Source organism: Alexandromys fortis, unplaced genomic scaffold (assembly GCF_014885135.2).
Source record: "Alexandromys fortis isolate MF-2015 unplaced genomic scaffold, M_Fortis_MF-2015_v1.1 scaffold_7, whole genome shotgun sequence".
Taxonomy (NCBI): domain Eukaryota; kingdom Metazoa; phylum Chordata; class Mammalia; order Rodentia; family Cricetidae; genus Alexandromys; species Alexandromys fortis.
In genome coordinates, this window is record NW_026067920.1 from 23,791,719 (window position 1) to 23,816,915 (window position 25,197).

Consider the following 25,197-nt stretch of genomic DNA (forward strand, 5'->3'; position numbering starts at 1 on the left):
AGAGAGAGAGAGAGAGAGAGAGAGAGGTTTAATGTTGCAATCTCATGATTTCATGAAATTAACCACTTAGCTTTCACCAAGCATGTTTTTATGTAATTAATTTGAAACTCGAGGTGTTTCAAATAGAGGTTACAAATTGAACAAAAATTGTGGGGAACTGTGCTCATTCAAAAGCCCATTTATATATGCTTTTATATTTGCAGATGTGAAGCAGGCATTAATCCAGTGGCAGGAGAGAATTGAATTTGCCCATAAACTTCTAACCCTTCTTAATTCCTATAGCCCTCCAGAACTAAGAAATGCTTGCATAGGTAAGTTGCTTGAAAAATAAAAGTTGTAGGCAAATATATCTGGTGTTTGTTTGTTAGGCTTTTTCTTTTGTTTTGTTTCTGTGAGTTGTGAGGTTACATTTATAGTGTTTGGAAGACAGTGACTCGTCTGTATAATTCATACAGAATAGCAGGTCCTAAGAAAAGTTGTTTCTGAACATGCTAGTGTTAAATGTGTTTGTGGGCAGACTATCTGGGTCTCTATTGTAGGTTTCATACACCTCTAAATAAACTGTGATACTGTATGAACAAGGTAGAATCATGTTAATATTTACAAAGTGTTATTCATAGTGTAAAAGATAGTGCTAGTTTCTTCACAGTGAGTTTTAGCCTTAAAAACACTTCTCAGTAACTGTTTATAGACTCTTGAGTATAACACCTTTGTGACTAATTGCTTACAGAATGATAAAATATAGCTGTTAAAAGAATCTTCATTTAAATATAGAGTGAAGTTTTTTACTACCTTAGGAACCACTTGAAGTAGTGAGCATTGTAGACTGTTAACTGTAGTTTCTCAAAATAGCATAAACAATAGTTTTCGAGCATGAGATTTACTTTTGTGTAGTTAGTAAGTGAGAATCAGTCTAGCCAATATTGTAAACTTCAACAGCAGAAAGCAGATTATCAGCTATTGTGATGGACTTTATAAAGGGTATTGCTATATGACTAGACTGTGTCTACAAGTAAGCAAGGCAAATAGGGAGATTAGTGATAGTGTTTTAAATTCATGTTTTAAGTACATTGACCCTCTGCTGTGGTTATCATAGCTCTTGATCCAGAGTTGTGCATTAGGCAGTTTTTCCCTTATGTTAGAAGCTCAACAGTTTGTAGTACTCAGGACACTACAACTTCATCAGGATTTGAGAGATCAAAAGTAGTAACCCGCAGTGTTTTGATAATGTTAAATTGTTTTCATTTTCAGATGTCCTCAAGGAACTTGTTCTTTTGAGTCCCCATGATTTTCTTCATACTCTGGTTCCCTTCCTGCAACACAACCATTGTACTTACCATCACAGTAATATCCCAAGTACGTATTTATCTAACATAATACTTGAATATGGTTGGCATGTAATCATTCTGCACACTGAAGCTTGGAGATTTATTTTTTCCATTTATTCTTATTGTACACTTTTAATGTCTTAGTGTCTCTTGGACCTTATTTCCCTTGTCGAGAAAATATCAAGCTAATAGGAGGGAAAAGCAATATTCGGCCTCCGCGCCCTGAACTCAATATGTGCCTCTTGCCCACAATGGTGGAAACCAGTAAGGTATGTTGGGATGCCAGGAAAACCGTATTTCTATAGTACAAGGTAATCTGAGATTTCCCCCTGGCGGTCTGTTAGATTTATGTGAACGATTCATTAATCTTATTATTAGATTCATTTGGATTTTTTCCTTTAAGTGCTCTGAAATGTTGATATTTGCAAAATCAACACTAAGCACAAGTTAAGATTTTTTTCTTCTTTAAAAAAAAAATAGCTTAATAGTAAACCTTAGTTTGTTACTAGGCTAAATTATAGCTGTATCCTGCATCTAAATATACAAAAATCAAATTAGGTACTTGGAATGTTTTCAATTTGGCAATATAATCAAGACCTCTTCTACTGTCCCTTTAATCATACTCTCCTTAGCCTACCCTAATGTAACTGTTTGATAGATTTATCATCTGGTTCCTGTTCTCTAATGCTTATTCTAAAATAGTGTCAATCCTAAATTACAGAGACAAGCTATATTAACATATCTTAGTTTTAACTTTTTTTTAAAAAACAAAACAAAACATTTTTCCCCTTCAGCTTTCTTCACCCACACCTTTATCCACACTCTCTCTTGCCTACTATTTTTTGGATCTGAAGTATATTTGAACAATTCTTCATGATAAAATATTAAAAATAATTAACATTATAGTTACCCTTATAGAAATATTCTCAAATCTTTCAAAAATCAAATATAACTCATTCTTCTTGATATGTTTATAGAGCTAAAGTGTCACATGCTAAAATCTCAGTACTTTTACTCTATGTAAAGTATATAGAAATGATGGGTAATTATAATTGATAGCATTTGCACACGGACAATAAACCTAAGACAACTATGATCTTAATAACACTAGAAATTTGGAATTTAAAACTAGATTCTTATAGAAGTTAAAGATTTAATTAGATTTTTACTTAATCTTATTACATTTGCACAAAATATGCTCTTTATTATACAATTTAAGTGCAACCATTTTATCATCTTTAACCTTCAGGGCAAAGATGACGTTTATGATCGTATGCTGCTAGACTACTTCTTTTCTTATCATCAGTTCATCCATCTATTATGCCGAGTTGCAATCAACTGTGAAAAATTTACTGAAACATTAGTTAAGCTGAGTAAGTATAAAAGATGAGCAGTAAATTCCACTGAATTATTTTAAGCCCCTAGCCATTCAGGAAGGGGAAAAATATATGACAGTCCCTTTATATTTTTCTTTTTTAAAGTGAATGTTTAAAAATATTAATTAGTGTCCTTGGGAATATTTTAATTTTTATTAAGAAAACACCAACTTACTGGTTTCCATTGGATAGTTCTGCCCAGAGTTTCAGCTGGCCTATTATAGAGCAGGAGCAGGGCTGACCATCACTCTGTACCCAGAAGCCCAGGTCCATCATCTTCACAGCAGAATTCAAACAAAACTGTGTTGCTGTTGCGTAGGGAGAAAAGTTAGAGACACACTTCCCTGGCCCTTGAGGGTGAGTTGAAATCTTTAGTGCCAGCTGTGCTTTGGAGCTGGTGGTGCCAGAAAAGCTGAGTGGGCTTGGCAGCGTGAAGCAGAGGTGCATATACGAGTGACTAGGCGGTAAGTGTCATAAAATGAGAAGACATATTTGAAAGGAGCATCATGAGCAACAGAAAACAAATCCTTCAGTGAGTTATATAGGGGAGAAAAAAACTTGACAGATGTCTAATACCTCTCTCCAAGGTCAGGACCTAGAAGTTCTGAAGCTCTATATGTCCTGCCTTCTAATTTTATCAAGGATGGGCCAGAATCCTCTCCGGTCTCTATAGTTTCATTTCAGAATGTGGGGAGTAATACTTATGAAACTACCACTTAGATCAAGAAATAGGCTATTACCATACCCCTAAGTCCTTTTTGTGTTACATCTCAGCAACAACTCCCTTTTCTATGGAAAAGATATTGGTCCATTCCAGGTAGGGCAAAAGATATGATCCAACCATAGATTTCATTACCAAGGAAGAAGGAAGTGGTTACAGCTGTCAGGGATAACTCCTCTTCAAAAAAATCATCTTATTGGTAAGTGATCAGAGCATCTTCAGATTTGAAAGGCTGTTCTGTTCCTTCATTAGCTGATCATACCTACGTGTCTATGGGTGATGCCAAGATGTGGGGAGGTAAGGATATCTGCAGATTCTCTGTTTCAGAATTGTGCATCTGGGCTCTGACACTTGGTAAAAGTCTCAGTCTAGCAATAACAACTGTCAGGTGTAAAAGAACAATCAGGAGTTCTGATAGTGTAGCCTTTGTGCTCAGATAAGAGGTGTATCCAAAGATGCTAACTTTTGGAGAACTTCCAGGTAATCATGTTTATATAATTTATTACAAACTATGTGAAGAGCTGTTCTTGATAGGTGGACAATTTTGACCAAGTAATGAATGTTCTACCATTTTTGAGTTTCTCTTTCGTCAACACAAATATATACTTTCATGGGAATTAAGAATGGAGAAGGGTAGCTGGATGTGGTAGCTCATGCCTGAATCCCCACACCTGTAATCTTGCAGTCAGGAGGCTGTGGCAGGAAGATGGCCAGACTTGTAAGGTCTACGTGGGCTACAGAGTTAAGCTGTCTACAAAAACAAGCATAAGTAACAGGGAGGGAGAAAGAACACACTAAACATCATACACCAAATCAGCGCCATCATAGCATGGAACACTATTCTACAAAAACGTCGTTTTTGTGTAAGTCTGATGAATGTTTTCAGGAGATGCACATATTCCCAACTGTGCTGTCATTCAGGGCATGGTGGTTACTAGCCATGCTGGAAGGGTTAGAAATGCAAACTGTGACCAAAGGAACTGTTTTATGTAATTCCAGCCAAACTAAATTTAAATAGCCAAATGGTGACTGTTACAACAAAGCTAGGTACAAACCCAAACCACAAAGCAAGAAATTGAAAGTTTATTGGTCCATTCCTAACTAATGCAGAAAATTGATTACAGAGACTTAAAAGCAATGATGTCTGGGAAAATTATGCCCCGTTAACATTAATTAATCTTATAGCCAAGACAACTATTTCCAAGGAAAGGGCTCTAGAAGACAAAACCCACTAGTGACAGCAGTGGTGAGGAGAGTTGGTAATTTCTGATACATAGGACTCTTTTCAGGAAAAGTTTAAACTGAGACTTAACATATTGTTACCATATGTGAGATCTTTCTCAAAACCTATGTTTGATTGCCAGTTTTGAAGAAAACACTTGGATCCCTGTATACTACCACAACTTCATTCTTTTTACTTTCATGTCTTTTTACTTTCATTTTGTAAATATATTTTCTTTCCTTTTACAAAAGTAAACTAGAATGATTCAAACAATGGCAAAAAAGACCAAACAAAAGCACATATTTAGTAGCTATAAAGATAATATCCAAGCCGGGCAGTGGTGGCACACACCTTTAATCCCAACTCAGGAGGCAGAGGCGGGCAGATGTATGTGAGTTCGAGGCCAGCCTGGTCTACAAGAGCTAGTTCCAGGACAGGTTCCAAAGCTACAGCAAAACCCTGTGGGGGTGACCAAACAAAGAAAGATAATATACAATTAATAGAACATTGGTGGTATTAACAGCATAGTGGTCCATACTCTTGGGAGCTCAGGCAAAGAGACCGAGAACTCAAGATAACTACATAGCAAGTTTGGTGACAGCCTGGGCTGCTTGAGACCTTGGCCTCACTCGAGGGATGACAGGAAGTGGAGGTGAATAGAGAAGGACCCCTAGCAGCCTCCTCAAAAGCAGGTGCACTTGCACCACACATATATGCAAATATGCATACAAACACACACACACACACACAGAGACCATATTTCGCAAGACATAAAAACCAGGAACAGTAAACTTAAGAAATTTTGAGCTGGCCAGTAGTGGCACACACCTTTAATCGTAGTACTTGGGAAGCAGAAGCAGGTGGATCTCTGTTAGTTTGAGGCCAGCCTGGTCTACAGAGCCAGTTCTAGGAGAGCCAGAGCTACACAGTAAAACCCTGTTTGGGGAAGAAAAAAAAAAAAGGTTTTTTTGGTTACATAATATTCAAATTGTTAACAGTAGCTGTGAAAACATTGTAAATTAAAATATGAACTAGCAGCCTAGCATGGTGGCATATGTTTTTAATCCCAGCAGATATTTATGAGTTCAAGGATAGCCAGAGCTATATGGTGAAGCATTGTCTCCAAAACACAAACAAAAATCACAAAGTAGCTAATGGGAAAATGCTGTCAGATAAACACAAACACAAAATGGTTTTAGACTTCGGTAAAATGGAAACTAAGCAAAATCAGGACATGAATAGCTCTGTCATACACACACACACACACAAAAGTGTGTGTCAACCATGTGAGAAGTTGCCTGCTCTCATTAATAAAAAAGCAGCTGGCAGGGGTGGTGCACTCCTTTTAATCCCAGCACTCAGGAGACAGAGGCAGGTAGATGTCTTGTGAGTTCGAGGCCAACCTGGTCTACAGAGCGAGTTCCAGGACAGGCTCCAAAGTGACAGAAATCCTGTCATGAAAACTAAAAATCAAAAACAAAATATTTTTAAGGTAGGGTCTCACTGTATGCTCTAGCTACCAACAAACTCACAGTATAGACTAAGCTGGCATCTCAGAGAGCTCATCTGCTGCTGTTGCAGTACTGCTGGAATTAGAGAAGTGTGCCATACATGTAGCCAAAACTGTGTGAAGGTCACTTTAAGATTTACTTATTGTACTGTATGTGTATGATCATTTACCTACATATTTCTTTCTGTGCACCAGTGTGTTTCTGATGCCTCGGGGAGCCAGTAGACAGAACCCTGGGACTAGGTGCTTTTAAGTCAGCATGTTCATAGTGGGATGCTTAGACCTCTGTAAGAGCAACAAGTGCTCTGAACTCCAGCCCCTAAAACTAATTTCTTTAATTGACTAAATTAAACATTCAAATTCATAGTATCCATATACAAATCCATGATATAGAAAGCACACTGATTTCTGCTTCTCTTTAGAGTATAGTGTTACTGACTGAAAATGGCTGTTTTCCCTAAAGGCTTCCAAAGCTGAATGTATTTCAGACCACCTGATATCTAATGCAGATCCACAGCTGGCTTTACCAGTCCACAAGAAACAAATCCATATGTTGTTACACATAGTAATCACATGTAAAACCTCAATTTTAAACTGCTTGCCAGTTTGTTCATCTGCCTGAAGAATTGACATGGGTGTCTGAATATTCCAGAGTTGGGCCATCACATTTTCTGTAACCTACAAAGAAGGCTACAGTAGGTTAGCTAGTAGGTATGCAGTTAGAAGAATAATTTGATTAGATATTGGTATTTATAGTCTACAGCATCTTGATTATTTCATAGTAGAACATTGTTCATGGGCGTTTATCCACTAGCTGTTGCCATAACTTCCTTAAGATAATGATGTGTGGGAATAACACTACTATAGAAAACCACTCAGAATTGTAACAGCTCCAAGAAACTGTGACTGGTTTATATATACATATGAATATATGAGCCGGACAGTGGTGGTGCACGCCTTTAATCCCAGCACTTGGGCACTTGGGAGGCAGAGGCAGGCAGATTTCTGTGAGTTCGAGGCCTGCCTGGTCCACAAGAGCTAGTTCTAGGACAGGCTCCAAAGCTACAGAAAAACCCTTTCTCGAAAAACCAAAATAAGTAAATAAGTATATGAAATATTTTATTTTCATAGCAATCTTGGAAGTACTAAATATTCTGAAACAACATTTCCCTACAGAAGCAGCTTGAAAGGTGTTTCTTTTACTGACAAACCATATAAAAGCTTCTACAGTCTCAGGTTCTCTGACAAAAGAGATGTTTTTGAGTGAGGAATGGGACAAAGTATGAACCTTGCTTAAAGATGCCTGAAGTCACAGGATAAAGAAATTTAAGTGTTTACAGAATCCATTGCATTTTAGGTGTGCCATTCTATTTACTGAGGGAAAGCCTAGAAGTGCACCCGAGACTGACAAAAGTGGCTCAGCAGTTAAGAGGGCATGCATGTCGTTCATACAGACGACTGGGATCTGTTCCCAAAACCCACTCCATCTGTGACTCCTGCTCCAAGAGATCTGATGTCTACTTCTGTAATCTGGGCAGGTGCACACATACACACAAAAACAATATATAAAAGATAAAGAAGTATATCTGAGAGTTGGGCGACTGCTTCTCCGTGTGCTTTATACCCAGTGAATGACATAGGTATTGAGGAAGTGTATGTACAGTTAAGAGAATATTGGCCTCTCACTCATCCCCAGTGCTTTGTGAAATTGCAAGAAAATTCAGAAACCCTGGTGCTTCAGAATAACCTTCTGTCCAAAGGAAACAACTTGTGAAGGAATTTGAAGGACTGGAAGGTGACTCAGTTCCCCCTGGTTGGCATAGCGTTGTCTAGAGCTTACTATATGAGCTGGCTTAGGAAACATTCTTGGATTGGTAATTATCTATGTTCATTGCTGTATTACATAGTATTTCAAACTAATTCCCTCAGTGCTGCACTGCCTAAAATAAAGCTAATATGCTGCTAGTGTTGGTGAATCTAAAAGTAACAAGGCTCGAAGTAGTTCAGTGGGAGAGCATCCCACATAGCATGCTAAAGTCCCTGGGCATAAGCCCCTGTACAGTGTGGCAGGGGAAGTATTATGTTAATTAAGCAATGGTACAGGTAAATGTGAAGATCATAAAATGATACCAGAGGGTTTGAGTAAATGTAAATTAATGAAAAGAATATTAGTGTTAGAATTAGATAAATGTGGGATAGATGTAACTAACAGGCTTTGAGATAAATTAGGAGACTATTACAAACTCTGTTCAAGGAAAAGAAACAAGCTGAGCATGGTGGCGTACACCTGCAACCCTACCACTTAGGAATTGGAGGCAAGGTCATCAGGAAGTCAAGGGCAACTTTGGTTGCATGAGAACGTCTTAGGAAAAAGAGCAAAAATTGTTGCCCTGCTTCCCCACCAAAACAATAACAACAACAAAAGAAAAAATAAAATAAGAATTAAAGTAATACTTTTCAAAGCTGAGATATTTTAATGTGTTTATCTGACATACCTAATATAGTAGGTGTCAATAAATGTTCCTTTCCCTCTTGTTTTTAAACATGGTTTAATATCAAGACATCACCAGGGTTGCTTTGTTGTAGGGATTAATGTTGGCATTTTGTAGCTGTTGAAAGGAAGGAGGATTATTTTACTTTGAGGAACAATTGAAGAAAGAAAAAGTTAAGGAAAACTTTAGTGATAATACAGACTTATATCCGAGCAGCAGTCTGGAGACTTTTGACTACTGGCAGACTGAAGAGCTGGATATACTAAGAGGCTCTGCATCTGTAGGTCACGTGGTCTTGGACTTTTTGTTGTTCTTTGTCTTAATGTTTTGTTATCAACATTTGAAAATGTGGAAACTTTCAGGTTTAGGAGTTCAACACCTGTAATCCCACAGTTCTGAGGCAGAGACAAGAGAATTGTGGGTTTTGAGACCAGCTTTGGCTATGTGTCAAGAGACCATGGTGTCAATGTTAAATAAAAATAAAAAGCCATTCCCAACTCACCCAACCATAAAACAGGTGGCGTCAGACTTGGTCCAAGGGTGAACCCTTATTTTGTGACCAGTTACAATGAAAGAATATGTGACTAAAGAAACCATTTCCTGGAGCCATAACTTGATGGCTTGTATGTTTGTATGTGTTATGATAAATACTTCCTGCTTCATCTAGTTTAGGTTAGTATAATTAGAGAGGATGAGCAATGTCTTGTCTTAACAAGGGACTAGTAGGCTTCATTCTGAAAGAGATCCCTAACTGTGTAATTTGCTGTTTAAAGATCTCAAAGCCTTAGTCTAACCCAAGAGCTGGCAAACTACAACCCACCTACTAATAGTTCTTAAAAGCCAGCAGCTACCTACTAAGAGTAGTTTTCATATTTACATACTAAGGAAATTAGAATGTTTTATGACACATGAAATTTGTGATTCAAATTTTAATATTTGTTAAGATTTGCTTGTAGCTAGTCAACCTTAGTTGCTGCTCTATCTGCCAGTTTGGCATTGCCTTTACAGCCTTGAGTAGCCACAGTGCTTATACTTACTGTTTGCTCTCTATAGAAAATCTTGTGAACTCCTGACCCAGCCCATACTTTTTAACTGGAAGATACCTTATATCCTGTTTCTTCTCTGTAGTTATGTTATTCTTGAAAGTGGAGAGATGCAGAAGTAGAACATTTTATGGAGGGAGCTGACACTGTAGTTTCTGTAAGAGAGGCAGAGAGGATGGAGGGGAGGAGGAATGTATGAAAATCTGACACCTAGAAGAGGTTGAAATTAGAAGTTTCAGAACTTGGGCTGTAGCTGGGTAGTAAAGTCTTATCTAGTTTATGTGTCTGAGCCCTTAGTTTTACACCCCAGGAAAACACACACACACACACACACACACACACACACACACACATGCATGTACATACACACACGCACGCACAGAGAAGTCCTAACAGCATGGACAGTCCCAAATCTTATCTACCTAGAAGGTCCTGAGGACAAGGCAAGAAGACAGTAGTTGACTCAGCAGTGTTTACTTCCTGGCACACAGAGAAACAAAAGGGGAAGAGATGAGATGTTTTAGAATGCAGTTCTCATCACCTTCTTCCCCACCCCTGTAACAAGCCTGGAAAATTGTCTAAAGATTTCCTTAGTCCAAGAAAACTTTGAAAACCCCAGATAAGTTCAGTACTCAGAAATAAAGAGCTGGCTGAAGTTGTTGTCTTAGATACTTCTGGGAATGAGGTGTATGGTGTATAAATAAATTCACAATTCTGCATTCTCGATTTTTGCAGTGCTTAAAACATTGCAGTGAGTTCTCTCGTGTTGTATATATTTCTAAGAATACAGAGAAGATGCAGTTGAAACCAGAGATAGCTGACAGTATTGTACCTGCAGTTCAGTAACTCAGCTGTATAACATAGTTATAACCTGTTCTGATTTTTATTTTTCAAATATTAGGTGTCCTGGTTGCCTATGAAGGCTTGCCACTTCATCTTGCACTGTTCCCCAAACTTTGGACTGAGCTGTGCCAGACTCAGGTAAAGCAAATGGGTTCACATGATTGATCTCATCCAGCCAGATTACCGGGAATTTTTAGAACAACTGAATAAAAACTGAATGTTAGAAATTCGGAATGTTGTAGAATTAAGGGAATTACTACCTGCTAGAATTTCATTCAAACTCACACTTTGTATAGGGGAATTCCAAATAAGATGTTTATCTTGGATTTCTTATCCATAGCTTCTGGGAAAGTCTAAAACCCTGAGGTAGTGGAGGAAGCAAGCTCATATAGCCCTCCCAGCTCCTTCCACCCTACTCTTCACACATCTCCAACAGAAACCTTTAACTCTGCCTGGTTGTGGGTCTCAGAATCTCACTGAGAACAGGACAGTTTTAGCTAATACCAAATAGAACAGAAAATCCCTCACCCACTTCATTTCAGAGTGACCTCCAGTCAGGCATGGTGATGCTTGCCTGTAACTGCAACCCCAGCATATGCTGAGCAGGATAGCCACAAATTTAGGGCCAGAGTTTGGCTACATAACAGGACCCAAGTCTTTAAAGCCAGCACATCAACACTTAAGTAATGCTTGTTAAGATGTTGAAGAATTTGTGAAGAAAGCCAGATTAGCCAGGTTAGTCTAATTTAAGGTTTGTCTCAGTTCTTGTATATGGCCTAAAAGATTCCCACGAACATAAACTCTGGTTGTATCTCCAATTGTTTACCATGCATTACCATAATAAAGGTTATTTCCTGCCCCAAACTATGAGACTGTATAGAGCATCATCTGTTCCTTTGAAGAATGTCAGTTTTTGTGGTAGTACTTACGACTGCTGGGCAAAAGTTTCTGAACTATTACTACAAAGAACTTTAATTATTATTATACAGGAAAATATTATAGGAATCTGTGAAAGATATTGATCCCAGTCTGCTGATATGACTGGCATTCAGAAAATGACTTTCTGGTTTATTTTTGAGTCAGGGTCTCCCTTTGTAGTCCTGGCTGTCCTGAAACTCACTGTATAGACCAGGCTGGCCTCAAACTCAAGAGATCCACCTGCCTCTGCCTCCTGAGTGCTGGGATCAAAGGCCTGTGCCACCATACCCGGCTGTATTTTAATTCTTAAAATTTGTCTTTTCTTGGTTATCTATTAAGTCTATCCATTGATTGTCCCCTTAAAACATTCATGTTCTATTCTTTAAGGCTTGTTCTTTAATCCTTAACTCTGTGCTGGGTGGTAAGGCTACATTAAGTATTTGTTGTTTGGGTGGGGCTGGAGGAATGGCCAGTGCTAGGAGCATTTGCTGCTTTTCCAGAGGACCCAAGTTCAATTTCCAGCACCCATGTGGCAGCTAACAACTGTAACTCCAGTTAATGGGGAATCCAACACCCTTTTCTGACCTCTGACATTGGACAGGCACATATGTATGCAAACAAGTACACACACAGAACACGTTGAGTTTTGCCATTGTCTTTCTCTAGCAAATTGCTACAGTTCCACCTGTAACTGAACATTGTCCAAGTCCCCAGCTGCTAACTGCTGTGTTTTTCTCCACTTTAGTCCACTATGTCAAAAAACTGCATCAAGCTTCTGTGTGAAGATCCTGTTTTTGCAGAGTATATTAAATGTATCCTAATGGATGAAAGAACTTTCCTAAATAACAATATTGTCTACACATTCATGACACATTTCCTTTTAAAGGTATGTATGTAGTTCTGAAATGCCTTTTCTGCTTAATTAATGTGTGCTTATTATGTTCGTCTTGAATTTTAAGACTTGTCCTTGCATGTGTGCATACGCAAAATATGTGTTCTTTTCTAGGTTCAAAGTCAAGTGTTTTCAGAAGCAAACTGTGCTAGTTTGATCAGCACTCTTATCACAAACTTGATAAATCAGTATCAAAACCTACAATCAGATTTTACCAACCGTGTTGAAATTTCAAAAGCAAGTGCTTCCTTAAATGGGGTAAGAACTGTGCCAAGAAGTTCAAAATTCACCTTAATATCAGCTCTTGTATGTGTCCTCTTTAAACATTAAAGTCATAATGGTTAAAAAGGATCACGTATGAAGAAAACTATTTCAATTAAGTGTTTGTTGTGTTATGTACACTTAAAGCACACTTTCCATTATTGAGAACATATAACCAAATGGCATTCGATATATTAAGGGCAACGAGACCAGAAAGAACTGATTATAGGCACATACTTATCATAGCACTTGAGAAGCAGTGGCAGGAAGATCACTGGCAAGTTGGACACTAGCCTTAGAATACAAGTTCCAAGCCAATCAGGGTCAGCATGACTGTCAAAAACAGAATAGGTCCCTTATCTCTGCTGTGTGTGTGAGAGAGAGGGAGAATTATCTGTGGCTCCCAAGTAATCAGAACAGTCACACTTATGATTATAAAAGCAGCAAAGACTAGAGAGTATGTTTATGTAGATTCTGCCAGCCATAGAATGGAACATGTTGGAAACATGCAGACTTATCATCCAGCCGCAGGCCCCTAATGAATAAGATGCTTACAAGCTATGCAGGGTTTTTTGTTGTTTTGTTTTTACTTTTATGGAGACAGAACTGAGCTTGAGAAACTATGACTCCTATGAAATCAAATCCAGATTTTATTTGAAATTACAGTATTATTTGAATCACTATGTAAGCCTAAGCTGCATTATTTGGTTTCTGTTTCAAGAGTCTATTCTTTCATACTTGACATAGGCACAAAATGAAACAATGCTATAAACTGATGGAATACTGTAACGTGCTAATAGATTCCTGGGAAATAAACATCTTCATTTAACTGTGAAGTTGTCTAAATGTTGCCTTTAGGATTTGAACTCTTCCTGTCTGGGTTTCTGTAGGACCTGAGGGCACTTGCTTTGCTCCTGTCAGTACACACTCCCAAACAGTTAAACCCAGCTCTGATCCCAACTCTGCAAGAGCTTCTGAGCAAATGTAGGACCTGTCTGCAGCAGAGACACTCACTCCAAGAGCAAGAAGCCAAAGAAAGAAAAACTAAAGGTTAGCTTTGTCAACTAAGTCATTGGCTGGGGCTGGGGCTGGAAGGATGATGACAAGCTGGAGGTATGGCTCAGTGGTTGCTCTTGACTAGTATTGCAAGCCCTCAGCTTCGACCTCTAGTAAAAAGACTGAAACAAAACACTGGCTTCTCACAATTGTCCCCAGTAGGATTTTAATCTTTTGAGGAAGATTCTGTTTTTATGTATTTTTCCCCCACAGATGATGAAGGGGCAACTCCTGTTAAAAGAAGGCGTGTGAGCAGCGATGAGGAGCACACTGTAGACAGCTGCATTGGCGACATAAAAACAGATACCAGGGAGGTCCTGACCCCCACTAGCACCTCAGACAATGAGACAAGAGACTCATCCATTATTGATCCAGGGACGGAGCAAGACCTTCCTTCCCCTGAAAATGGCTCTGTCAAAGAGTATCGGATGGAAGGCCTATCTTCGTTTTCAGAAGATGGGTCACATATCCGGTCGCAGCATGCAGAGGAACAGTCAAACAGTGGCAGGTTTGATGACTGTAAAGAGTTTAAAGACCTTCACTGTTCCAAGGATACTACACTAGCTGAAGATGAATCCGAATTCCCTTCTACTTCCATCTCCGCAGTTTTATCTGACTTAGCTGATTTGAGAAGCTGTGATGGTCAAGCTTTGTCCTCCCAGGATCCTGAAGCTGCTTTATCACTCAGTTGTGGCCATTCCAGAGGCCTCTTTAGTCACGTGCAGCAACACGACATTTTAGATACCCTATGTAGGACCATTGAATCAACAATCCATGTGGTCACAAGGATATCTGGCAAAGGAAATCAAGCTGCTTCTTGACATTAGATGTGGCATGTCTACTTTCAAGTGCCCCTCCCCCTTGCCGTTTGTCTAAATTTTGCTTATTTGTTTTGTGCTTCAGTTTGTCCAGTGCTCTCTGCTTGAATGGCAAGATAGATTTATAGGCTTAATTCTTGGTCAGGCAGAACTCCAGATGAGAAAACCTTGCATCTTCTGTATACTTTCTAAAGGGCAATCAGATAATGGATATGTTTTATGTAATTAAGAGTTCACTGTAGTGGCTTTCATTTAATAAGGCTTTCTGGGAGAATCAGGGCTCTGACCCTGTACAATGTAATTTAAACTTACAGCATTTTTACTGTGTATAATATGGTGTCCTCTGTGCCAGTTTTGTACCTTAAAATAAGAGAGGCAGATTGCCTCTGATCGCTGTGGTTCTTATTATCAAAATTAAGTTTACTTGTATACGGAACAACCACAAGAAATTTGATTCTGTAAAGAATCCTCTTTAGCTGTGGCCTGGCAGTATATAAATGGTGCTTTATTTAACAGAATACCTGTGGAGGAAATAAAGCACACTTGATGTAAAAATAACTGTTTTATTTTTATTGAAATGACTGCCTCTTCTGTGTACTTAAACTGACTGTGATGCCTTTGTTACATAAGTTGTTTCAGTTCCCTCGGACGACAGCCAGCCCATGAGCAGACTGAAGACAGGAAGCATATAGCCTTCTGCTTTGCTGTTTGAGAAGTCCCTCAGCAGTCCAAAACAGGAACTGACCATGTGGATGTCTCACCAAGGAAAGCCAGAAAAGCGTAACAATGCAGCCAACTAGCCCTCACCACAACACCACTCCTAAGAACTACATCTTGAAAACTGGAGTAGAATAAAAGAATAGTATAACATGCCATTTATTTCTCTTAAGCTTAAATCAACTGTAGCAATGAAGTAGCATGTTGGGACCAGCTTTAGCTTGGGGAACTGGACTTCACTTACTTTCCAGAAAGGAACACCCATGGAAGGTGAGACGACACCTGATTTTACTCAGTGCAGAGTCTAGAATACATCAAGCAATGCTTATATTCTGTAGTTTCATTAATTTCATCCAATATAAAATAAATTAGAGACCTTGGGGGAGGGGACTTTGAGGAAGAAAGAAGAGGTAAGTAAACAGGCCAGGTTTCTGCTTACAAAAGGAAGTCCTTATAAAACCTAACTAATTCAAGCATTCTGGGTGGTGAGCTGAAGTAAACCTTTTATTTCTTCAAAGTGCTGCTTCTGCCAACAGAATTTTGTATTCTCTTCTTTACAGACAGGAACTCCTTTACAGTCCAATTGTAATTCCGTTTGCCCTGGAGCAGGCACAAAATTCAATGCAACTGTTGCATAGTGTTCTGGGGGAATAAAACCAGGAGCCTTATTATACCAAGAAGAAGAAACTGTATCCCAGCTTTAGTTTGCTGGTATATATAAAGTGCACACAGCATACCTTCTGGCCAGTTCCTGCACCTCCATTTCATGATGATCTTCCTGTTTGTTAACTGAAAACAAAGACAATTCTCAGAAAACATTTATTGAAACTTGCCCAATACAACAGAAGAAACAAACCCTTTTCAAGTTAAGTTCCTCTTACTAGAACCAACAAGTAGCATACAATTCTATCTTCCAATTTACACATCAATGTACACATCAAGGACAAAGCTATGGTAATAACTGGTAGCTACAGAACTGATGGAAAAGGCCACTGATATCTGGCAGTTTGGACCCTTAATGATGTAGAAAGGGGAGCTTGAAGCCTCCAAAACAATATTAGGCAGAATAGAGCGTGTTACGCTATTTTTGTAGAATTACTATCAAAGTAAGGCTTTGACTTTATCATTATATATATATATTTTCTTTTCTACAATGAACTTTATTAAAGAATTTGAGACTGAACTCACCAAAAGCTTTAAAACAATTAAAAATAACGAGTGAAAGGAGCAACAATTGCCCCCTATCACCACTGTAACCTTGTAGTTACTTACTTACCAGTTCCACATATTCTCCAGTGATGTTCCCATCAAACATCTGGAATTTCCCTCCCTTTTCAGCTTCTAAGACAGCAGGAGATTTGGAAAATTTTTGCACCAACTAGCCAAACAAAACAGACATGTTATTCTAACACATGCTGTCACCCTGTGCATGTGGTGAGGAATATACCAGCATCTTATATGCCAGGTCTGCATTTTTCAGTGGTGTGGTTTTGCTTAATTGTTAGACATCAAAGCTTTCTTTTTTTTATAGAGGAGGGAAGGGAAATTTACATAAAATCTCCCAATTGCTGATACAGCCCACAAGTGCTCATTGTTGTACCCTCAAGTTATTCAATCACCAATGTCCCTGAAGCCCTTCCTTCAAAAACAGACTGTGACATGGCTACAAACCTCATTTGGTAGAGTAGCTCAGAGAGTTACTTACGTCCTTCACGGTGAAGATACTGTACAGCTGTTCTACTGTGGTGTCAAACAGCTCAGTCAAGTGCAAAGCTACAGTGGGAATCCTTACACCCAGTGCCACTGGAGAAGCCTGCACCTCAAGATGAGAAAGAGATTCAAGAGGATGGGGAGCATACCAGAAGAGAACCTCAGGATTCCTACAAGGTCAATCCTACAAGTTGCACACTGCTGCCTCCACTCGCATAAGAACAGCATTAAAGTTCTTTGCTCCAGCAGTGCTGGCTTTTATGCTAGGAGCCGTTTAACACCTCTGATCTCAGTTCTGTACAAAGGGACCCAGCACAAAACATGTACAAAGGGACCCAGCACAAAACAACAGGGTCAAAGATGACCAGACCATAAGGTTGTGAATTCCATGCATATATTCCTGCCCACCAACTCTAAATCCTAATGTCAGGACAGAACATTATTCCATCACAATATATGAGCTTAAATGTCACTTGCTTTTGCTGGCTATGATAGCTCACACCTCCACTCCCAGCAGTCAGAAGTTTGAAGCAGAATCACCATGAGTCTAGGCTAATCTATCAACCAATGACTTAAAAATAATTTATGTTTAGTGTTCTCATCCATCAAGAATTAGAACCTCAGGCTAGAGGTGAGTTCTGTGGTAGGGAGCATGCCCAGCATCTGACAGCCCTCACACTTAACACAAAAAAGCAATCCCATAAAATGATGTCACTATCTTTTTTAAGGGGAAATGTGTAAATCAAAACCCTTTCCTCATCTACAACCCAGTATCAAAAGGGTGTCTGGAAAGTCATTAAGGCATCCTTACTACACTTTAGCCACCAGGCTCATACCTGCAAAGAGTTCTCAGCCAGTGTCCTCTCAACAGTCAGTTCCTGGGTTGTTACAGCCCTTGTTGGTAAAATCATTCCTGCTGTAAATTCTATAAGTAAATAGGAAGATTTTGTTAACATACTTCCTTTATCTAAACTGGCATTTTTTCAAAAGAACATTTTGTGGCCTTGAAAATAACTCCATGTTCTTACATGTATTACTGGTACTTACTAGCAAAGGCCCTTTTATTCATGCTCCAATGCCTTGCTTTACCGCATTCCTCTAAAATGCTAATTTTTTTCACAAGTTCTTTTCTAAATAGGTTGTACATTAACTGTTAGTAGTTTATGGTCTCTACTCTGCACTACCCCTTAAAAGCTTATTCTCACCCAGTCTTCATGCCTGGGAAGTCTTGTGGGACTAGTGCTGACCCCAAACCTGTGTATGCCAGTACCTGGACAGTCAGTGAGCAAGCTTAAAGGATGAATTGTAGAGAAAGCCCTGCTGGATACTGCCCAGCTCTCATCTCTAATACGAGAAAATAATACCCTCGCTTCTGTACAATATAGGGATTATCTAGGTATTATCGATACCTGTAATATCTGGTCACTTTCATTCATACATTCATTCACTCAGCAAAGATTTATTAAGCACCTACTATGTGCCAGGCATTGTGCTAGACTGGTGACATGGATTCCTGAAAATATGAGACACCTTCCATGCCCTCATGGAGCATATAGTCTAGCAGGGAAGACAGACATTAAACAAGTAATTACACAAAAACTATTCCGTTGGGGAGGGGGTTTCTTTTTTGAACAAGGTCTCACTATATAGCCCAGCCTAGCCTCAAACCTGCAATCATCCTCCTACCTCAGCTTCCCAAATGCTTAGAGACAGTAAGTGTGCCATCATGCCCAGCTCAGGAAACTGCTGACAAGTGGCGGTTATTAGTCTTACCCACAACTAGCTTCCAACACCCAGACTACAACTTATTCTGCAGTCTAAAGGTGTTTCAGGAGCCTGCCTTGGGAGTCCAGCCCTCATGCAAAACATAATTGGGTAAACAGCAAGGGACCCTGTGGTTCACAAGGGATGCCTTCTTTACCAGTCTTCAGTGCCTTCAGGTACTCTCCAAGGGCCTCCCTGACCTTGGCGGTGCCTGTAGTTTTCATAAGATCCTTCAGTATATCCCCATCTCCTTTCTTTTTACTCACGTTCACCTGCAAATCAGAAGAATAAAAACCTAAGAAAAAACTGATGAATGTATTCTTCCAACACTGGATCCTATTGAGAACAACTGTGGGAGAGAAAGGAAGTGGTCGCAGTCACAGAGGAGTTAAGAATTTTTAGGTGAGTACTGGCCGCCACGTTGTGAGCGAACTGTACAGAAGATGAACATTTAACTTGCTTTGAAATTGTCTAAATACAGGAGTTTATAAATAAACTGCTTGTGGCTTTATCTAGAGAAGGTCTGGTATGGCAGCTACTTGTGGCTGAGCATTTAACAAGTGCCTGGTCTGAACTATGTTATAAAAACTAATACACCAGACTCCAAAGACTTAATACAGAAAAAAAAAGGTAACATACCTCATCAATTATTTGCTAATTACATGTTAAAATCATACTAACTCTCTACTTGATACTGGGTTAAAATTTTCTAATTATTCTATCTGGTTTTTAATGTGGCTACTAGAGAAATTAATTTGATTATGTAAAGCAGCGCTTGTCTACAAACCCAAATCCATCACCCAAGAAAATCAAGTTCGCATATAACTTGACCTTGGGCCCTTGAAAGAGGAAAAATGGAAGAGGAAAGCAACAGAAAGGAGACAGTGATGCGTTAAATGGTCTGGATATTCTGATAGCAAAAAGGTGTTGGTCTCAAACTACAGCAGGTCCCTGTAATTCTGGAGTGGGCTGCATCTGAATCTGGCATTGGCTTGGCCAGATGCTACTGTAGGACAGACCTTTAGACCACCAGGAAGCTGCATTGTTGACCCCTATGTGGTGAGACTACAGCACCCGAGTGGAGCAAGCTAAGTCTGCGACAGGTCCACTTTATAAAGCTGAGACAGGGCTTTGCCAGTGTCTCTAGCTTTGGAAATTACAGCTGCTGTGCAACAGTGACAATGTGGAGAGTCAAGTAGCATGGGAATGAGCCAGCTCCTCGTGGGGGACAAGAAAGCCAGCAGTTCAAAAGTAAGTGGTTCATTAAAAGCAATGAGGGAGTATAGCTAAAGGCTGAGAACTGTCACACCAAGGGGAAGAACAGTCACACTGAGCAAGTCATGCAAGTGGTCTGAGCACTACCTGAATACATCCCTGAAGGATAAATTAACTACACAGATGAGAAAGCCAGCTGCTGCAGTCAGATACCTGCCCAGGCATCACACCTGGCCCTGGGTGCCTGAAGCTTCCTAGGGCTTCCTCCTTTCCCCACACCTCTGTTCCACCTCTTACACACCCAGAGTGCAGTGGCAGACAGCCTCCAGAATTCACACCTACACAATAGACCCACACATCCAGAGGAGTAGTCTGCAAATGCCCACCACCTATAGCAGAAGCTTGACTAAAAAGGAGAACTCCAGCAAATACCTCAGTGTCATCAACGTCATTCTCTTCAGAAAGATTGGGTATCTCAATCAGTCCCTTGTGTTTTGCGCCAGATTCTTTAACTGTACCTAAAATGAGCAAAATGGGCACAGTTAATGACTAGTTTTATTTAAAAGTCCTCTGCCTGACTGAATAGCCCACATGTGGTTCTACCCCTCTTCCACGGTGTTATATTGATGTTAGGGCCACATCAGAGAACAACCAAGACAGGTGGCTGCCCTAACACGTTTCTCACCCACTTCCCTTGTCCTCCAGTGCTCTTTGCCATGACAAGCAAAAAAGGCTATTTTGAGGGGAATAAGGCAATAGAGGGCCCAAGTGGGCAGAAAGGGACATGTGGAGAGAGAGGGACAGAAGGAAAATGAGCTCTGACCACGGAAAGCTTCAAAAGCTATGGCTTGGCAAAGCCTTGGTGAAGTTGTATTTCTTCCCACACTAAAGCTTCAATATCCTCAAAGACACAGTGGGCAGTCCTTGCAGCCAGCTCCTGGTTAGACCTGGAGGCCTCCTCTTGTTTGAACTGCGTATCACTCTTATTATACTGGTTTGGGGAAGCAGAGAGTACTTAATTTTACTCAAAGTTTGAGTACCAGGCTCACAGGCAGGGATACGCACCTGGAACAACGTTTAGAAACAGCCACACTGAGACACACTAAGCCACACTTAGGCATAACCTACAGAAATTTCATTGCTGCCACCCATAACAGGCTGTTCTCCAGTCCTTTATGAGCTGAGTTATGTCACACAGGCATTAAAAATGACTGATTTTCTGAGGCCTGACCATATATGTAACAACTTCAAATGCTTGGAGGTTTGTTCTTACTTGTTGGTTGGTAAATCTCATATATTAACTTAATCCAGAATTCATGCCTTCTGGGGCCTGGAATACTTTTTTGTTTGTTTGAGACAAAGTTTCTCTGTGCAACAGTCCTGGCTGTTCTGGAACTTGTTCTGTAGCTTGACTAAAAAAGCTGGCAAGGCTAGTCTCAAATTCACTGAGATCCACATGCCTCTGCCTCCCAAGTGCTGGGACTAAAAACGTGTACCACCACTGCCCAGCTCTTGTTTATTTTTCAAAGCACAACACACACCAGACTCATCAAAGTTGTGAGACATGGACCTGACTGCAGAAGGGTGCAGACCAACTTGCAGTACACACAGGCTCTGGACATCTTCCGCTAACACTGGCAAAGCCTAATATCAGAAGAGCCCTCCCTTGGCTTGGACAGAGAGCCGAGGCTCCAGAAGTGCTACTCTGATTAGATTCTCTGAAGGGAGTGGATGTAAGAGACAGAAATGCCAAAATGCAGAAGTCAGCCCCAGATCCCCATCTACCTCTTCAACTTGAGATGCCCATGTGATTGATGCTGACTTACAAGGGAAGTGCCAAGGAGTAGAATAAGGGTGATGAGGTCCTTAGGACACTGGCCTGCCTACTTGCCTTTACTTCCTGCCCTTGCCCTTAGCAGCCATAGGTCCCATGGCTTCATGCCCACTTTGGTTTCTTTACCCCACCCCACCCCCAAGGAACTGCCCAGAGATAATGAGCTTCAAGAAGGTCTTATTCCACACACAGACAACAGGAGCACCAGTCAGCAGATTCAGCTCCATGATGGCCACTTCAGAGGGACCTTCAAGACGCTTGATTCTGCACCAAAGACTGTTTCCATGGCAGCAATAGATATTTCTTAACCCTCCTGGATATGAGGATTGTCTTGTCAGGGAAAAAAATGGGGTTGTCTGGGCCAAGGAAATGAAGAGCTACATACAGGTCATGAGGCTCTTCGAGACTCCTGAGTCCTGCTACAATCCAGCTAGCAGCAGCCAAAGCAAAAGAGTTAAGGGCAACTCCCAACTGGAAGCAACTGTTAATAGTCAGACACCTAATATCTAACCTAGAGTCTCTGTACACTAGGCGAGCATTCCATTACAAGCTACACCCAAAGTTCTTGGCTTTTAAGAAGTAGATCTATGTAGCTCAGGCTAGCCCTAACTTAAATTTTCTGGAAATACTTTGATGTTTGAAAACCTCCTTGAAGCCAGGCAGTGGTGGCACACGCTTTTAATCCCAGCACTTGGGAGGCAGAGGCAGGGGGATCTCTGTGAGTTCGAGGCCAGCCTGGTCTACAAGAACTAGTTCCAGGACAGGCTCCAAAGCTACAGAGAAACCCTTTCTTGAAAAAAAACAAAAAAGAAAAACTTCCTTGACTCCTGCACAATTACATCAGCCCAGCCTAATGAGCTCCTCTCTGTCACACACTACACAGACAGGAGCCAACTCCAGGACAGACACCCAATGTTTTTCCTCCTTTGTGTGTGCGTGGGGGGGGGGGGGATTTAGACAGAGGTTCCCTCCCCTCCCCCCCCAGACAGGGTTTCTCTGTAGCTTTTGGTTCCTGTCCTGGAACTAGCTCTTGTAGACCAGGCTGGTCTCGAACTCCCAGAGATCCGCCTGCCTCTGCCTCCCGAGTGCTGGGATTAAAGGCGTGCGCCACCACCACCCGGCTGACCAGGCTGACTTTGAATTCAACAGTGATCTGCCTGCCTCTGCCTCCTGAGTGCTGGGATTAAAAGTGTGTGCTACTACTGCCCAGCAGAGACCTAAATTTTTAGCATAGTGAAGTCTTCCATAACCAAATCTCTTGTTTTGTCCTCTTCCTGCTCCTGAGTCTGATTCAACATGTATTGACCCAAAAGTTAAGTGTCCTAGTAGAACTTGGAAAAGATAAGAAAACCGCCAACAAAAATGCCCCCGACTGGTGCACAGACAAAATGTGGTCTATGCACACAATAGATACAAAAAGCATAAAATACTGAAACATAGTACAACATGGAATGAAAAGAGTGTCAGGGAACTTTACATAGGATTGCATTCTAGCTATATGAACTGTCAGAGGCAAATCCACAAAGCCAAAACTTAAGCTAAAGACCCCAAGGGATGGGCTGGCAAGACAACTCAGTGGGTAAAGGAGCTTACTGCTGGAACCTCGTACCTGAATTCAGTTCCTGGAACCAAAAAAAAAAAAAAAAAGGGGGTGAGGAAAAGAGCCAACTCCACAAATGTGTCCTTGGACCTCATATGACCCACCATGGCACACATGCCCCCACACACATTGTATGCATACATATAATTTTTAAAAAGACCCAAGGGTGGCCTAGCAAGGAGGCACAGTGTGTAAAACCACTTGCTATCAATCCTGCTAACTTCAGTTCAATCCTTGGAGAACAAACACATGGTAGAAAAACGGACTTTTGCAAGATGTTTGCCTTCTACCCATATGCTGTGGCACACAACTCTTTGTGCGCACACACACAAATAATTTTAACATTTTTCAATAATTAAGAATTTTTGGAGCAAGCATTTGTGGAGGACGGGTGCTGCAAGCCGCAGCTCCAGGACACCCTAGTCACAGCAGCTGGTAAACCAGGGTTCAGCTGGAGTGCTGGGTAAAGTGCAGTTTCCAGACCCGCCAACTCCAAATGCACCTGAACACCAAGAACTTCAACTGCTAACTAAATGGAAAAACTGCCCAGCCTGCCTCTTGCCAGGACCCCCGTTACCTTTCCAGGACAGCTTGATGTTCCACTCATAGAAGAAAATTAGCTTTCCTTTGCGGCTGCTACAGGAAGCCTCACCTTCCACCTGCTTCAACTCACTGATCTCACACCGGCCAGCCTCATTCTCCATAGCAATGCCAACCAGGAGCTCCCGGAGCTTCCCCTTGGACCAAACGGTGGCATCCCGCTCTGTCCTGCCAGAGAACAGAAAGACACGGGTGAATGACCCAGGTGAATTCCATCTGCCCAGCCAGACGCCATCCAGACCAGGTGAGCCTTTACTCACACAGCCTCCCACTTGCAAATGGGCTTCTCCGACTAGCTTTCTATTAGGTATCTTCTAAGCCTGCTGCTCTGTTTCTTAAGACACTATTATTCATCATATTAAATGGGCAATCTTAAAAACAATGGCCCCGGGAATCAGAGTCCAGCAATCTCACCCATAGGAAATGGATGGGCTGAGGCCATCTGGAATGGTGGTAGTCATTTAAATAACCTTAATCACAGTATCAATTACTGAGCTTTCCCATATTTATCTTATACACTCTCCCTAATGCTCCCATCTGAAGGGATGGATGGCGGCTGTGAGAAGTCAGTGTCCTAGCCACGGAGCCTAGCCTAGAATACTAGACATCATTCTTTCAGGATAGCCAAGTCATCTACTGGTGCGGTCCGGGCTCTGCCCTGGGAATTGCCTCAGCTTTTCCCAACGCCCGTCAGAGAAGCAGGCATCTCCCGGTATTCCAGAGACACAAAGGGGGCAGGTAGCTAGCACAAACTGAGACAAAGCAAAGAAAGTGAGATCCAAGTCCCTGCCCTTCCAACTGCACACAGATACATCCCTCGGCACACACGCACGCGCACTACGCAGCTCAAGCCCGAGGAGGGCCTGGAGAAGGGCGACCGAGGCACAGACGTCGGGGGGTGAGGCAGAAGTCCCTCGTGGGGCTTGGCCCAACTTTCAGGAGGATCCTGAAGCCGAAAGGCCAGGGCAGTTAAGAACCGTCTCCCGCCAGGGGCAAGCGTGCTGCAGGGCCGCGCGGCCCTCCCCGGAGCCCGCCCGCGCCCGAGGCCCAGCCGCCCGCCCGACCGCCGGCCGCACCAGTGCCAGTTGTTCACGTTGGTCCCGTCTTCCCGCTCCTCCACGATCCAGCGCGGGTCCCCCTGGCCCCACTTGGCCATGACGGCGCAGGCGGCGCAGACGACTAGGACGCCGGTAGCGGGTACGCGCGGGTTTCCGGCCTGAAGGTTGGCGAGCCCCACACCCGCAGGTCCCAGAAAGTGCCAGAAGTCCCCGCCCCGG

General features: G+C 41.4%; 2 protein-coding genes and 1 long non-coding RNA gene across 6 annotated transcripts in view; 1 reads left to right on the forward strand and 2 right to left on the reverse strand.

Moving 5' to 3' along the window:
- Usp34 (ubiquitin specific peptidase 34) overlaps nt 1-15,353 on the forward strand; it is a 204,573-nt gene extending 189,220 nt beyond the window's left edge. Inside the window, 9 exon segments of the mRNA XM_050140825.1 lie at nt 204-311; nt 1,252-1,356; nt 1,473-1,597; nt 2,578-2,701; nt 10,594-10,673; nt 12,199-12,339; nt 12,460-12,603; nt 13,497-13,656; nt 13,876-15,353. Coding sequence (XP_049996782.1) covers nt 204-311; nt 1,252-1,356; nt 1,473-1,597; nt 2,578-2,701; nt 10,594-10,673; nt 12,199-12,339; nt 12,460-12,603; nt 13,497-13,656; nt 13,876-14,483 — 1,595 coding nt within the window. The 3' untranslated portion in view covers nt 14,484-15,353.
- On the reverse strand, nt 4,493-10,587 carry LOC126500716 (uncharacterized). Its single transcript, XR_007591408.1, has 2 exons — nt 9,753-10,587; nt 4,493-8,766 (listed from the first exon to the last, which is right to left on the reverse strand). It is a non-coding gene; the product is annotated as an uncharacterized lncRNA (long non-coding RNA).
- LOC126500709 (activator of 90 kDa heat shock protein ATPase homolog 2) lies at nt 15,328-25,197 on the reverse strand. Of its 4 annotated transcripts, none has more exons than XM_050140822.1 (9): nt 24,997-25,197; nt 23,973-24,088; nt 20,319-20,404; nt 18,829-18,943; nt 17,744-17,832; nt 16,903-17,016; nt 16,474-16,575; nt 15,935-15,986; nt 15,328-15,839 (listed from the first exon to the last, which is right to left on the reverse strand). In XM_050140822.1, exons 1-9 carry the CDS (start codon nt 25,074-25,076, stop codon nt 15,667-15,669), a joined length of 927 nt encoding a protein of 308 aa, XP_049996779.1. In that variant the 5' UTR covers nt 25,077-25,197; the 3' UTR covers nt 15,328-15,666. The 4 variants fall into 4 exon arrangements, with proteins under 4 accessions (XP_049996779.1, XP_049996776.1, XP_049996777.1 ...); XM_050140819.1 differs by having other exon boundaries at nt 23,898-24,088; nt 24,997-25,196; XM_050140820.1 differs by having other exon boundaries at nt 16,903-17,010; nt 23,898-24,088; nt 24,997-25,195.